The following is a 15,236-nucleotide window of genomic DNA, read 5'->3' as shown; positions in this document are numbered from 1 at the left end:
GGTGCCATTTATGTTAATGAATACATTAACATAAACCCAAAGGCCCTTTTCAGGGCCACCCACATTTCTCGAAAAGAGAATGACTTTTCAATTGCCTACCCCTTTTTTTAAATTTAAATTTAAATTTTATTTTATTTTTTTTTAAAAAAAATCCCATATTCAATTTCCCTTGTCGCTAGAGTGACCCAGGGTTTTTCTCCATGTTAATTTCCCTTGTCGCTAGACAGACCCACGATTTATTCCCATGTTAATTTTCCTTGTCGCTAGAGTGACCCACGATTTTTTCCCATGTTAAATTTTCATTGTCGCTAGAGTGACCCAGGGGTCTATGTAACGCTAATTCCCATTGTCGCTAGGGTGCCCCCATTCACTACTGACAACTCCTGACCAATATTTGTACTTTCATCAGTTTCAAAACAATTTTGAGAAACACGTTTACATGTAGCTCTGTACTGATTTATCGACCTTTAAATTGAGTTTAGGTCTCCCACTCCTGTATCACTGTCCTGCTTAAATTAACGATGAAACGGCTGAAATAGTGAAGATGAAATTAAACTAATTGATGATGTGAACAATCGACCACTCATACATAAACTTTAGACTGCAGAGACGTCAAGATGTTATGCGTCTCTGGTTCGCGTCATACCTAAATAAGAGAACTAATCAAGTTTGGATTGGGTCCAATTTATCAACACTTAAGACAGGTTTTCATGCTGTGCTACAGGGATCTATGTTTATTGTGCTTTTGTTCTATATTAATGATCGACATTAGACGATTCGGTCTAGTGACGTGGATATGTATACAGATGACACAATATTATGTACCTTCTCAAGCAACTTTGAAGACATGGATGGTGTACTAAATACAGCCGTAAAGAATGTGATGATTGGTGTCTGACTAATTATATGAGAATTAACTCAAAGAAATCGAAATAATGTGAATTGGTTCGAAGAAGTAATGTTGTCGAACCTCATGTATCATTGACTGGAATTATAGATAGATATCGCTAAAATATTATGAAAACACATGAGTGTTTTTTTTATTTCTTACATTCATATAGTATATTATCAATGCATTTTTAAAAGATTCACTAACAATTTCTAGTGATGACACAACTGATAGTCTGTGATTCCAATGTTCCCAATGCATAAAATTGAGATTGAATTTTGATATTGCTTCTTTCTTTTGCTAACGGTTTTTATGGTGGGCGACAAAATCGCTACAACTGCTGTATATTTCCATTACTTACTATCGAGTTTAATAAATCCAAAGTATGTTCTGTCAGCATCATCTGTTTATAGCCAATTTATACAGTCGGTTTTGTGATATACAATTGTTGCTTCATTTTGTTCATGAATAATGCTTAACATCTGTATCAAGTGTCATTTTAATTAATTTAATTAAGTAAAACCGATTGTTATTTGTATGAAATGGTTTCGAATTGCTGAATTATCTTGTTATTTGCCCTAACAGTGGAATTTCTTATCATTTAACATGTGTATAAATTTAAAGTAAATATGAAATCGGTAAAGTATTTTAAAAAGTCAGGAATTTTTTAAATTTCTTTTATCTACATCGCAAAGAGGTAATTAATGGTTCCGTGGAATGATGTCTCTAGTGGGAAAACAGGAGGCAAATCATTTTGAAGCTCCTGCATGTGTGTATCAAATGTTCCCAATACATAAAATTAAGATCGAATTATGATATTGATTCTTTCTTTTGTTAAACGATTTTATGGTGGGTAACACAATCGCTACAAGCACTGCAGATTTCCATTACCTACTGTCCTACTTAATAAATCCAAAGTATGTAATGTCAGCATGATCTATTTATAGCCATTTTATATAGTTGGTTTCTGATATACAATTGTTGCTTCATTTTTTCAAGAATAATGCTTAAAATCTGTATCTAGTGTCATTTTAATTAAATTAATTAATTACAATCATTGTTATTTGTATGAAATGGTTTCGAATTGGAGAATTATATTGTTATTTGCTCTAACAGTGAAATTTCTAATTATTTAACATTTATATCAATTTAAAATAAATATGAAATCTGTAAATTCTTTTAATAAAATCAGGAATTATTTTTATTTCTTTTATCTCCATCTCAAAGAGGTGGATAATGGTTCCGTGGAATGGTGTCCCCAGTGGGAGACCAGGGAGGAAATTTCTCGGAAGAGCTTGCATTGTAATCATTTCCAGGGGATCCTTTTAACCATCTGACTGTAAAGAAAACTCCGTCAAGGAAACGTTTTAGTTATTTTGCGCTCATTTGTGTGTGTGTGTGTGTGTGTGTGTGTGTAGTCAGTTGGGGTTTGTTTCACCCTTGGGATATTGTTCACTGTAGGTTTGTATTGTCAATAAGAAATATATATTTCTTTCCTTGTTTATCTCGGTTTTTTCTCCATTTTATGTGGTTGAAAACTTGGAAAATTCATTTTTCTTTTTAAATATATACATTGGCTGCCGTGATGGGAGAAATGCGTATTTTTAGGATTTTATAATGGATGTTTTTCAATTTAATATACAATATTAGACTTACTGTTATTCAGTCTATAGTCCGGACGTTAGTACATATTAGTATTTGTAACTGACATAGGCTCGAATGCATAAATGATGACAGTTCCGTACATTGACTTTACCTTGTACATTTGTCACGTATCATATATTTACAGCTCATTTATGCATAAAATCTAATGCTTATATCTGGTGTCTTTTTTAAGAGGCGAGAAGATATGACAGTACGGTGGCCGAGTGGTTAAGGCGTTGGACTTAAGATCCAATGGACGCATGTCCGCGTGGGTTCGAACCCCACCCGTACTAAAACAATTTAGTTTTGTTTTTCTGTTCTAGTAATGGATGACTTACAGGAATGATCCGAATTCATCTATAAAGCAAGAAGCATCCTACTTTATTGAAAATAAGGACATACATCAGGATTATATATAGAGATGAATAGGACATCCATAGTTCCTGAAAATTACGGCTCAGTCGTTTTACGCTTTTGCGATTAAGCAAGGTGTGAGTACCAACTGTCGTTAAATCTTGAGCTAAAGGTTGATTTTCTTTAAACTGTGGCAACGATTTACTTCTTAATTAGTAAATCATACACTGATTTAGTCATGCAGAACAATGATTCTATTTGGCGACTTTGGTCACTCACTATTGCACTCCAGTTTCCTAGGCTTGACAGTACGATGGCCGAGTGGTTAAGGCGTTGGACTTAAGATCCAATGGACGCATGTCCGCGTGGGTTCGATCCCCACCCGTACTAAAACTATTTTCTTTAAAATTTCTTTTCAAATGAAGAGCAACGTACACAGGATGTGTTGTTAATGGCTGAATTACTGGGGTGACCCGAGCAGGAAGGATCCCAGTTTATTTAGAATATGTGCTTTCATCGGGTTTCATTGTACATAGTGATGAATAAGTACATCCATAGTTCCTCAAAAGTATGGCTCAATCATTCGATAAATAAGGTCTGTTTATCAATTATCATCAAATGTTGAGTTAAAAATTGCATTTGTTTAAATGAGGGTAGAGCAGATCTAAATGCTTGACTTACTTGCCTGACCCGAAGGAAACTGGTGGCATGGGGTGAATCAAAAGGACATCCGATTATTACTTTACGGGAAGACCCCTTAAGCTTCCAGGTGGTCATAGTTACTCTCAAAATAACCAGTATATAAAAGTGATAACTGGCAAGCTGAAATAAATAAATCTAACATCAACATAAATACTGGTAATTTTTTTGTTATAATGATAGCGCCAATTAGAATTCTCATGGAATACAGCTTAAAAAATACAGCGGTTTGTTAGATTTATAACCCAATATATATTTATAATAATAAGGCTAGATAGAATTATCATGCCACATATACTTTTAATGATAGCTTTTATTAAAATTAGCGCGGATGATATATTGTTAATCGTAGCATTAATTAGAATTAAAGTGCACCACATATTCATAATTATAGCGTTAATTAGGAAATAATACAATGTATATTTACCATGATCGCGCTAACTAAAATTAGCATGCAACAGATGTTTATGAAGATAAAAATCTGAATATAGATAAGTTATATTTGATATTTATAATGACTGTGCTAATTAGAACTAGAAAGCAACGTATTATGTATAATTACTGCGTTAATCTGAATTATCACTGCGATCTATATTTGTAATGATAGCGCAAATTAGACTTGATATTCATACTGATAGCGCTAATTGGAAGTAGAAAGGAACATACATTTATAATGATAGCGCAGATTATAGTAAGGAATGTACAATGATATCACTAATTAGAACAAGAAAGCAATCAATGAATATCTATAAAGTTGGGGGGGGGGGATGAGCCGGAGAGGGCAACCGTTGATTTGTTTGAACAAGAACTAGGATAGGCCTGGGTGTTTCTTACCCCAGGGCTCGTGATCGATCTCTACGGTCCTGCTTGCACTATTAAAAAGGCATATCAATCGTTAGTAACTCTGCTAAATTGGCTTTTAAAGTTAAAATGATATCTGATTTTTTGAAGAGAGCTTGCATTGTAGTATTCTACATTTAATGTCCCTAACGTAACTGTCGACAAATTCCTTAATGATGTGATTGAATTGAACGTAACGAAATCAAGTAGTCGTGATGATGCAATGTTTAATATGCTCAAAATGGCTTCTTCCATCATCGCTTAATGACGTACTCGTATAATGAACTTTGCGTAAGCTCTAGTATCTGTCCCGATGTTCCATATGTGGCCGGGGTGAACATCTTTCATAAAGCAGGTACACCTTCTCACTCATTTATGGATCACTGCTTAAATTAACGAAAAAACGGTTGAAATAGGGAAAATTAAATTAAAGTAATTGATGTTGTGAAGTATCGACCACTCGTACATAAACTTTAGACTGCAAAGATGCGAAGACATTATGCGTTATTGGTTCGCGTCATACCTAAATAAGAGAACTAATCAAGTTTGGATTGGGTCCAATTTAACAACACTTAAGACAGGTTTTCATGCTGTGCTACAGGGATCTATGTTTATTGTGCTTTTGTTCTATATTAATGATCGACATTAGACGATTCAGTCTAGTGACGTGGATATGTATGCAGATGACACAATATTATGTACCTTCTCAAGCAACTTTGAAGACATGGATGTTGACCTGAATACAGCCGTGAAGAATGTGTTGATTGGTGTCTGACTAATTATATGAGAATCAACTCAAAGAAATCAAAATGATGTTAATTGGCTCGAAGAAGTAATGTTGTCAAACCTAATGTGTCATTTAATGGAATTCTAGTTAGATATTGCTAAAATATTATTAAGACACATTAGTGATTTTTATTTCTTACATTCATATAGTATATTATCAATGAATTTTTAAGAGATTCACTACACATTTCTAGTGGTGTCACAACTGATAATCTGTGTGTCCAGTGTTCCCAATGTATAAAATTGAAATTGAATTTTGATATTGATTCTTTCTTTTGCTAACGGTTTTTATGGTGGGCAAGAAAATCGCTACAACCGCTGCATATTTACATTACTTATTATCCTGTTTAATAAATCCAAATTATGTTCTGTCAGCATCATTTGTTTATAGCCCTTTTATATAGTAGGTTTTCTGATATACAATTGTTGCTTCTTTTTGTTCATGAATAATGCTTAAAATCTGTATTTTGTGACATTTGAATTAATTTTAATTAATTAAAACCGGCATCCAGACAAAAGAGCGCCGACAATAGCGCTCCGACATAAGGGCTCCGACAAAAGAGCGCCCTTTAATTGCCAGCAAAAGAGCGACAAATTACCCGACAAAATAGCGCCAGAGACAATAGCGCAGGTTATACAGATAATATAATGTTAAAATTTTTTAAATAACTTAGATGAAGTGTACACATTTTGAAGATGAGAAATCACTTAAATAACGTATACGTACTTTGATTTATAGTTAAATTTCTAAACTGTGGGCAAAGCCTCGTAGATAATCCATCACGTTATCGTTGGCATATGTTGTAAGAAGCGCTTGTAACCTTCCGTTGAGCTGGACATATTTGTTCTTAGAAGCTTGTGGCTGAATCACTCCAGATAGATGACGTTCCATTTCTATTTCGACATGATCTTGCTCCAACCGGAAATGGTTGATCAATTTGAAAATCGATGGATGATTGCAGTCAACAGTTTGTTGGAATAACCGATTCCAGGCTTCAACAGAGTTATTTGTACGTGGAAGATTTTCATTAGCGCGATCATGCACATTCCACATATCCACAGCGAAGCTAGGATTAGCTCTATGGTTTCTTCTTCGTCTTCCTATGTACGTATCCTCCCAATAACCTGCAAGTGACATAATTTCTTGCGGACTAGCCTCCACCAAATTGCCAAATGGAGCAACGACATCATTTGCAGGCACAAAACTCAAGACCAGTATCATCTTCACTGCCATGCGGAATTCCTCGTTGTCGTGATAAAGTTGGGAGAGACCTAATTCTTGCACTTTTCTCCAGATACACTGCCCAAAGTGAAAAAGACAACCGACGAGATGCGCATTGGGAAAAACGTGCTGAATAGCATTATGTGTAGCTTTTTCAAAATCGCACATAATGCTTGCTGGATTCAAAGCAGGTCGAAGTTCCATAATTCTTTCCAAAACTCGTCTATATGTTGCTTCTGCTTTATCCTGGATGAGGCAATAAATCAATGGAACTGCCTTACTATCAATTAGAGCATGGATTGTAAAATCCTGATAGAAAAGTGCTGGTGCGACTTTGAAAGTTCCATCCACAAACCAATGTTCATTTGATTGGAGACGATTTATATTTTCCATTGTTCCGAACATCAGGATTCTGTCTTCATCATTCATTCCTGAATCCCACAAGATAAAATTAGATCCTCGTGTTGACGTTTGAAGAATTTTGGGAATCGTTATTTCCGCAACGTTCTGTGGATTAGGCTATGGCAGCTGTTTGCGTTTCCTTTGTTTTTCTATTGTACATTGCGGTGCGGTATATGATGGTAAATGAGGTGCAACGTCAATCGAAATTCCAACTCTAGCTTGTTGTATAATCTGTCTCGGTTTTTCCACCCGTTCCACTGCTCGTCTATTGTAGCAGACACAACCTTCGCTGCTTCGTTTCTAGCTGCATCCGGATCGTGATTGTGTCCCAGTGATGACTGAACGTTGTCATTTAACACTTTCACCCTTCCACGGCAACCATCTTTCTTGCAGCATCTCCATGACGTACTTCCATCAGCATTTTTCTTTGTCTTTGCGATATCTGTAGCCGTCGACCAATAAAATAATCTTTCCTTTCTGTGATTCGATCTTATCCATGTTTCTTTATTAATAAACTTTTTACAAATAAAGTTTCTACTACACTTTTCACTATATATGTGCAAAATGACATCGTTGATTCTTAGCTCAATAATTAACTTCTACTCAAAACTTTGAAAAGAAACTACACTTTATTGCGCTTAATTGTCGGCGCTCTTTTGTCGTGTGCTTTTTTGTCGAGTCACCATTAAAACCCATTGTTATTTGTATGAAATGGTTTCGAATTGCTGAATTATATTGTTATTTGCCCTATTTCTTATCATTTAACATTTATATAAATTTAAAATAAATATGAAATCTGTAAATTATTTTAATAAAATCAGGAATTATTTTTATTTCTTTGATCTACATACCAAAGAGGTAGATAATGGTTCCGTGGAATGGTGTCCCAAGTGGGAGACGAGGGAGCATATTCCCCGGAAGCTCCTGCATTGTGATCATTTCCAGAGGATCCTTTTGACCATCTGACTGTAAAGAATCCTCCGTAAAGGAAACGTTTCAGTTGTTTTTTTCCATCATGTGTGTGTGTGTGTGTGTGTGTGTGTGTGTGTGTGTGTGGAGTTGGGGTTCGGTTCACCATTGGGATATTGTTCACTGTATGTTTCTTATTTTTAATGAGAAAAATGTATTTCTTTCCTTGTTTATCTCGGTTTTTTTTTTTCATGTGGTTGAAAACTATTTGTTGTTCTTTTTTTTAAATATATAAATTGGCTGCCGTATGGCAGAAATGCATATTTTCAAGATGTTATAATGGATGTTTTTCAATTTAGTATAAAATATTGGACCTACTGTTATTCAGTTTATAGTCCAGACGTTAGTACATATTAGTATTTGTAACTGACATAGGCTCGAATGCATAAATTATGACAGTTCCGTACATTGACTTTACCTTGTACATTTGTCACGTATCATATATTTACAGCTCATTTATGTATAAAATCTAATGCTTATAGAGGACTTCCGGTTATGACATCAGAAGGAAAACACGTTTGATGATCGCTCCGTGAATTTTCAAGTTTTTTTTCCTTTAATAGACATTTTTGCTGTTTTAATTTGTTACAGGTACGTTGATAAGATTTGTTTGATCGCATTCATATATAAGTTAGATATATTTTGAGTGTGTGGATAACTTTATCCACCACACAAAATACTATTTTCTGTGACAATGAATACAAAGCCTGGTCGTGCTGCACGTGCAGCACAAGGAGCTGACTCACACTCTAATGACACCAGTGGAATAGCTAACAATAAGAATGGCATGTCGAGTAACATCGATAGACAGACAGGAGCTTCTCGTCGTTTTGGGAAAGAATGTACCGTGGTGATTGATGTAAAGGATGTGAAGAAAATAAAGGCAAGTGATATTGTTAGAAGTGTAGAAGAATTAACCGGAGATATGTCGGTCTATGCAGTTGTGCCCAAAGGTGCAAATTTGTATGAGGTCACACTACCGAGTAAGGAAGTAGCATATAATACCTTGTGTGGAATTGATATTGGAAGTGAACACTTTGATTGTATTCTTTTATATTCAGACACTATTATTGTGTCAATTCTTCATTTACCAGCATACATCAATGATGATGATATAAGTATGAAGCTCGGTGAATACGGAGTAGAACTTCTTTCTCCCATTCAACGCAGATATTATCCTGGAACTAGTGTGGCTGATGGGACTCGTTATGTCAAATGTAAATTTCCACAGCAGGTAAAATCCTTGCCTTACAGTCTGAAATTTCAGACTGTCAATGGTCAACAATACTTTAGAGTATTACACAATAATCAAGTTAAGGTATGTTCTAGATGTCTTGATCCGGGACATGTTATAAAAGACTGCCCTGATTTTGTATGCTACAAGTGTGGGGAGCAAGGCCATGTAGCAAAAAATTGCACAAGGCAAAGATGTGAAAGTTGTGGAAGTTTTCCTCTTATGTGTACATACAGGATATGTGACAAATGCCACAAAGAGGCGCAAACATGTATGTGTTACAGAGAGGCCATTGCAGGCATTCATTCGCAAGTTGATGATGATATGAGGGAAGACATATTGGAGTTACAGAGTGACGAAGATGATAAAGAAGAAATTGAGAATGCAAAAAAAGATAATGAGAGTGGAGAAAGTGGGGAAGAAAAAGAAAGAATTGGAGTTGATATGACCAATGTAGAAATAGAATCTGAGGAAGTAAACAACAATCATACAATTGGAGATGGATCGGGGACAGATTCAGATGATGACAGGAAGATGGCTGCAGACGTTGTTGAAAGATCAAACGAATCACGTACATGTCAAGAAAACGGTACTAATATCGAAAATTTCAAAGTAGTACAAAGGAGAAGGAGAAGGTTTAATCCAGTACCTAATATGAAGATGAATAGCATGCGACGAACACCTATGAAGAAATGATCAAACACTCAACATTTTTTAATACTTTCAATACACTCATCATAATCATGGCTTTAAATATTGTATCTCTAAATGTAAATGGCTTGCGTAATTTGAATAAACTAAAGTCTGTTTTAGAAATATTTAAAGAGAAAAGAGGCCATATTTTATTATTGCAAGAAACCTTTTGGGATGATGAGTTTGTTGAAAGTATTAGAGAAAATGAGATTTGGAATGGTGACATATTTTATAGTAATGCTGACAATAGGAGGGCAGGTGTTGCTGTTTTAGTAGTGAGAGAATTGAGAAATCAGGTGACACAAGAAATGATTGAAAAGGGTAGGATTTTACATCTTAAAATAGCTATTGATGATAAAGTGATTGATTTAATCAATATTTATGCTCCAAATGTTGTGAAGGAAAGGTTTAACTTTTTCATGAAGCTAAATACATATTTACATAACAGTACTAGTGATAGCACTATCCTGGCTGGTGATTTTAATACAACTTTAGCAGGTATTGATCGACATAACAAAGCCTTACATATTGATGATGTAGCAGTGCGTGAACTTTATAAAATTATTCATGATAGGAATATTACCGATTTATGGAGATCACGAAATCCTAGTACTCGTAGTTTCTCCAGAAAACAAGTTGTACTAGGCGAAATGAAGCAGAGTAGAATAGATTATTTTTTGATTTCCTCAAAATTGCACTCCAATGTGCAAAATATTTATTATGCAGATACATCCTTTAGTGATCATTCTTTTGTATACCTTAAACTAAATACCTGCAAAGTGGAAACAGGGCCCGGATTATGGATATTAAATAACAATGTTCTTTTTGAGGAAAAATATGTACAAAGAGTGAAATCAATTCTTACCGAGGGAAAAACTGACGAAATGTATTTCAGTGAACCACTCATTTGGTGGGATAATGTAAAATACAAAATTAAAAAATTTTCCCAAGTATACTGTACAAGAAGAAATAAGGAAAGATTACAAGAATACTTTACATTGCAAAATAAATTAAAATCATTTTCAGAAAAAGTCGCAAATAAAGAACCATATGACATTAACAAATATGAAGAACTAAAACATCAGCTAAGTGACTATGAAACTGATTTTTGTCGGGGTGCTATATTGAGATCTAAGGCCAAATGGGCAATTGAAAGCGATAGAAATACTAAATATTTTCTAAATCTTGAGAAATATCGACACAACAAAAATGTAATCAATGAATTGATTGATGATGATGGTGTAATTATTTCAAATACAAGAGGAATCTTAGATGAAATACATCAGTTTTATAGTCATTTATATTCTTCGGTAACTGTTGATGATAATTGTACTGATTCACTTTTAAATTTTGTAAACTGTTCTGTATCTGATGAGGATAAAGATATGTGTGATGCCATAATAACAGTTGATGAAATACATACAGCTATAAAAGGGATGGCTAAAAATAAAAGCCCCGGCCCGGACGGATTGACAGTAGAGTGGTATTGTAAATTTTATGATTGTATATATGATATTCTGTTGCACATCTTTCAGAGTGTTAAGAATGACAATATTATGTCGAGATCAATGAGATTTGGGGTTATATCACTTATTTATAAAAATAAGGGGGATAATAGAAGATTGCAAAATTGGCGTCCTATCAGTTTACTTAATGTAGATTATAAAATTTTGGCAAGGATTTTGTCTACACGTTTAAAAATGGTATTACCCAAAATTATTTCTCAAACTCAGACATGTTGTATAGTTGGGAGAGATATTGCTGATACGATAGTCACTGTAAGAGATATTATAGATATGGTTGAGAGAGACAATCTTGAGGGATATATCCTAAAAATTGATCAAGAAAAAGCGTTTGACAGAGTTTGCCACTCATATTTGATTTCTGTTTTACGAAAGTTCGGTTTTGGTGACAATTTTATTCAGTGGATAAAGATATTTTATAATGAAATTAAAAGTAGTGTTAAATGCAATGGTCATCTAACGAAACCCTTTTTAATTAAAAATTCAGTCAGACAAGGTTGTCCTATATCAGCAATGTTATATGTATTAGCAGCAGAACCCTTAGGACTCGCTATCAAAGCAAATCCCACTATCAAAGGTATTCCACTCCCACTGTCTAGTAATACAAGTAAAGTTTTTCAACATGCAGATGATACAACCTTGACATTAGCGGACACACAATCCATTAATCAATCTTTTAATGTACTTGACTTGTATTGTAAAGGATCTGGTGCAAAGGTGAACAAGGAAAAGACAGAACTTCTGTGTATTGGATCTGGTAAACTTACTGATGATTATTGCAAACAATTACAAATTCAAATGTGTGATCAAGTCATCTTAATTTTGGGAGCTTATGTTGGAAAATGTGCAAAGTTATGTGAGCAACTGAACTGGAATGATAGATTGTCTAAAATTAAAAACTTATTGCAACTGTGGTCACAGAGATATTTGACAATACAAGGAAAAGTAACAGTTGTTAATAACTTATTAGTTTCTAGAGTATTGTACATAGTGTCAGTTCAGCCTCTTCCTGATATGATTGCTGATGAATTGAAGCAATTATTTCTCAGATTTATCTGGTCAGGAAAGTCCCATTTGGTTCACTATTATACAATAATTGGTGATAAGCGAAATGGCGGACTACAGTTAACAGATATAAGGATGAAAATGTATGCATTCAGACTAAAATTTTTAAAAAGATACTTTGATGTGAATTGCCATGCTATGTGGAAAAATACCTTTGATCACTTTTTATCTACTGTCCTGAACATGAGGTTGACCAAAGAGTTGTTTCTCATGTCTTTAAATAAGCAACAATTGAATACCCTACCTATATTTTACAGAGAAATGTTTCAGGCATGGGAAAAACTTAGAAATAATATCGATACAAATATTGATGTGAGGAATGTTTTTGAACAACCTCTCTTTTTAAATCCTAATATTACATGTGCTGGTAAAACGTTGTTTTTCGCAGAATTTATAGAAGCAGGAATTGTTCGTGTTCAGGATATTACATATGAATTTGTACCTGGAATACTACCTTATAGAGCTATTCAAGAAATGATATACAAATCAAATTCTGAGATCAAAACAGATAAGATAAAAAAAGACTATAATTGCATAATAGAAAGTATACCATTAGGCTGGAGAAATATTGTTGCAACAGAGTCAAAACCCACTGTAACCAATGGGAGAAATAATATGTTTCTCAGAGTTGATACAAAATTATATGACCTCTGTTTATGTACAACACAACTATTTTACAAGCTTTTATGTACGTTGATTTTTCAAGAACCAGCTTCTGTTTCCTTTTGGAGTAAGATATTTAGTTTGGAAAAGCATAAATACTGGAAATTGATACACCTACCTTTCAAGACCCCAGATTGTACAGAATTGGATTACAGAATAATGCACAATCGAATATTTACAAAAGAGAGACTAAAATACTATGGCAAAATTGATAATGACTTATGTCCAGTGTGCCAGTTGGAAATAGAGGATTTATTTCACATGTTTTTGAAATGTCCTGAATTAAGCTCTTTTAAGAATTATATTGTATATATAGTTGAGATTCTTTTTAAAAATTGTAGAGTTGGTGTTCTCAATAGCACTTCTTTTGAACAAATGCTCATGATAGGATATAACAAAGAAACAAAATCAGTAAATAGTTATTTTTTGAACTACATTCTGAGCATTGCTCGATTGTGCATTTACAAAAGAAGAAACATTATGTCTTTATTAGGGAAACAAATAGACATCGAAAGATTGTTCCAATATTTGACTAGAAAATATATATTATATGCGTATCAACATTACAAAGACAAAAATCAGACTTTGATTACGAAGTATTTTGTAAAAGATAATCCTTTAATGAGAATAGAAGAGGATAAAGTGTTTATTACATTGTAGAATCATTGTTTTGTACTATACCATTACAAAATAAAATTTTAGAATCTTTGTTCTGTAATATAGCTTAACAAAATACTATTGTAGAATCATTGTTTTGTAATATAGCATTACAAAATACTATTGTAGAACCATTATTTTGTAATATAGCATTACAAACTACTATGTACATACTGACTGTATATTTTTAACTTATATACTGTACAAAGCGTTTTTTAAATAAAGAAAGAAAAAAAAAAAAAAAAAGGCGTTGGACTTAAGATCCAATGGACGCATGTCCGCGTGGGTTCGAACCCCACCCGTACTAAAACAATTTAGTTTTGTTTTTCTGTTCTAGTAATGGACGACTTACAGGAATGATCCGAATTCATCTATAAAGCAAGAAACATCCTACTTTATTGAAAATTAGGACTTACATCAGGTATATATATATAGAGATGAATAGGACATCCATTGTTCCTCAAAATTACGGCTCAGTCGTTTTATGCATTTGCGATTAAGCAAGGTGTGAGTACGAACTGTCGTTAACTCTTGAGCTAAAATTTGAATTTCTTAAAATAAATTGTGGCAATGATTTACTTCTTAATTAGTAAATGATACACTGATTTAGTCATGCAGAACAATGATTATATTTGGCGACTTTTGTCACTCTCGATTGCACGCCAGGTTCCAAGGCATGACAGCACGTTGGCTGAGTGGTTGAGGCGTTGGACTTAAGATCCAATGGATGCATGTCTGTAAGGTTTCGAACCTTCCAACCCATCCCGTACTAGAACCTTTTCTATTTCGTTTTGTTTGTTCAGTGAAGAACTATGGAGACGGCCTGTTCTGCCAATAACTGATTTGCTGGGATGATCCCAATTCAACTATACAGCAAGTAGCGTATTATCTTATTCAAAACAATCTAGCGGTTTTCATCTGCATCATAAGTCGGCCGTTTTGATAGATATCCCCGTATTGAGAATGCAATGGTCCAGTTAGAAATAGACTCATAGTATTCAATATATGCCCAAAATATCAACCCGCTCGGAAAATATTTATCAAAAACCAAAAAGAGATTGGATCACCACACACATACCCAGAGTTACTTATGGACTCTAACAAAATTAAACAATCAGCATATAAAAATATAAATCAATTCATAGGCTCAGCAGGACTTAGGAACAAAATATAATTACTATCCCCACAAAACCAAAAGACCCAGTAACTAGCTAAATAAATTTAGAAGCCACCACATAAAAACCAATAACATATCATTCAATTTTATAAAAGTATTAATAAATAATTCACTTACGAAGCACCTATAAAAAACTAAGGAAACCGCAAATTCGGATGTCCTAGATGTCCTTAACGAACCGAGTAATCAGCTAGGATTCCGGTCCTAGATGTCCTTAACGAACTGTGTAATCGGCTAGGACTCCGGTCTCTTGCTAAATAAAGTATAAATAACATTCAGTCTCTAAAAACATTAATTAATAAATAACTTAAAGAGGTAATATCTAAAAACTTATAAATAACATAACGTAGGAAACACACCCTAAACACCTCGACTAGTAATACCATAATAACCTTGAAAACCTCTCTTCATACATGATT

The 15,236-nt window shown here is 34.0% G+C and overlaps 1 protein-coding gene and 2 non-coding genes across 3 annotated transcripts; 2 read left to right on the top strand and 1 right to left on the bottom strand.

Annotated features, from left to right (window-relative positions):
• Positions 1 to 2,743: 2,743 nt before the first annotated feature.
• Positions 2,744 to 2,826, top strand: Trnal-uaa (transfer RNA leucine (anticodon UAA)). The gene has a single exon. It is a non-coding gene; the product is annotated as a tRNA-Leu (tRNA).
• A 368-nt stretch (positions 2,827 to 3,194) lies between these two features.
• Positions 3,195 to 3,277, top strand: Trnal-uaa (transfer RNA leucine (anticodon UAA)). Its single transcript has one exon. It is a non-coding gene; the product is annotated as a tRNA-Leu (tRNA).
• A 2,674-nt stretch (positions 3,278 to 5,951) lies between these two features.
• LOC149776089 (uncharacterized) lies at positions 5,952 to 6,863 on the bottom strand. The gene has a single exon (XM_089942585.1). The coding sequence runs from the start codon at positions 6,861 to 6,863 to the stop codon at positions 5,952 to 5,954; it is 912 nt and encodes a 303-aa protein (XP_089798711.1).
• Between the last annotated feature and the right edge of the window lie 8,373 nt (positions 6,864 to 15,236).

The sequence above is a fragment of the Sinohyriopsis cumingii genome, chromosome 18 (assembly GCF_028554795.1).
Source record: "Sinohyriopsis cumingii isolate HCF-2022 chromosome 18, ASM2855479v2, whole genome shotgun sequence".
Classification (NCBI taxonomy): Eukaryota; Metazoa; Mollusca; class Bivalvia; order Unionida; family Unionidae; genus Sinohyriopsis; species Sinohyriopsis cumingii.
This window is presented reverse-complemented; position numbering and strand designations above follow the sequence as displayed.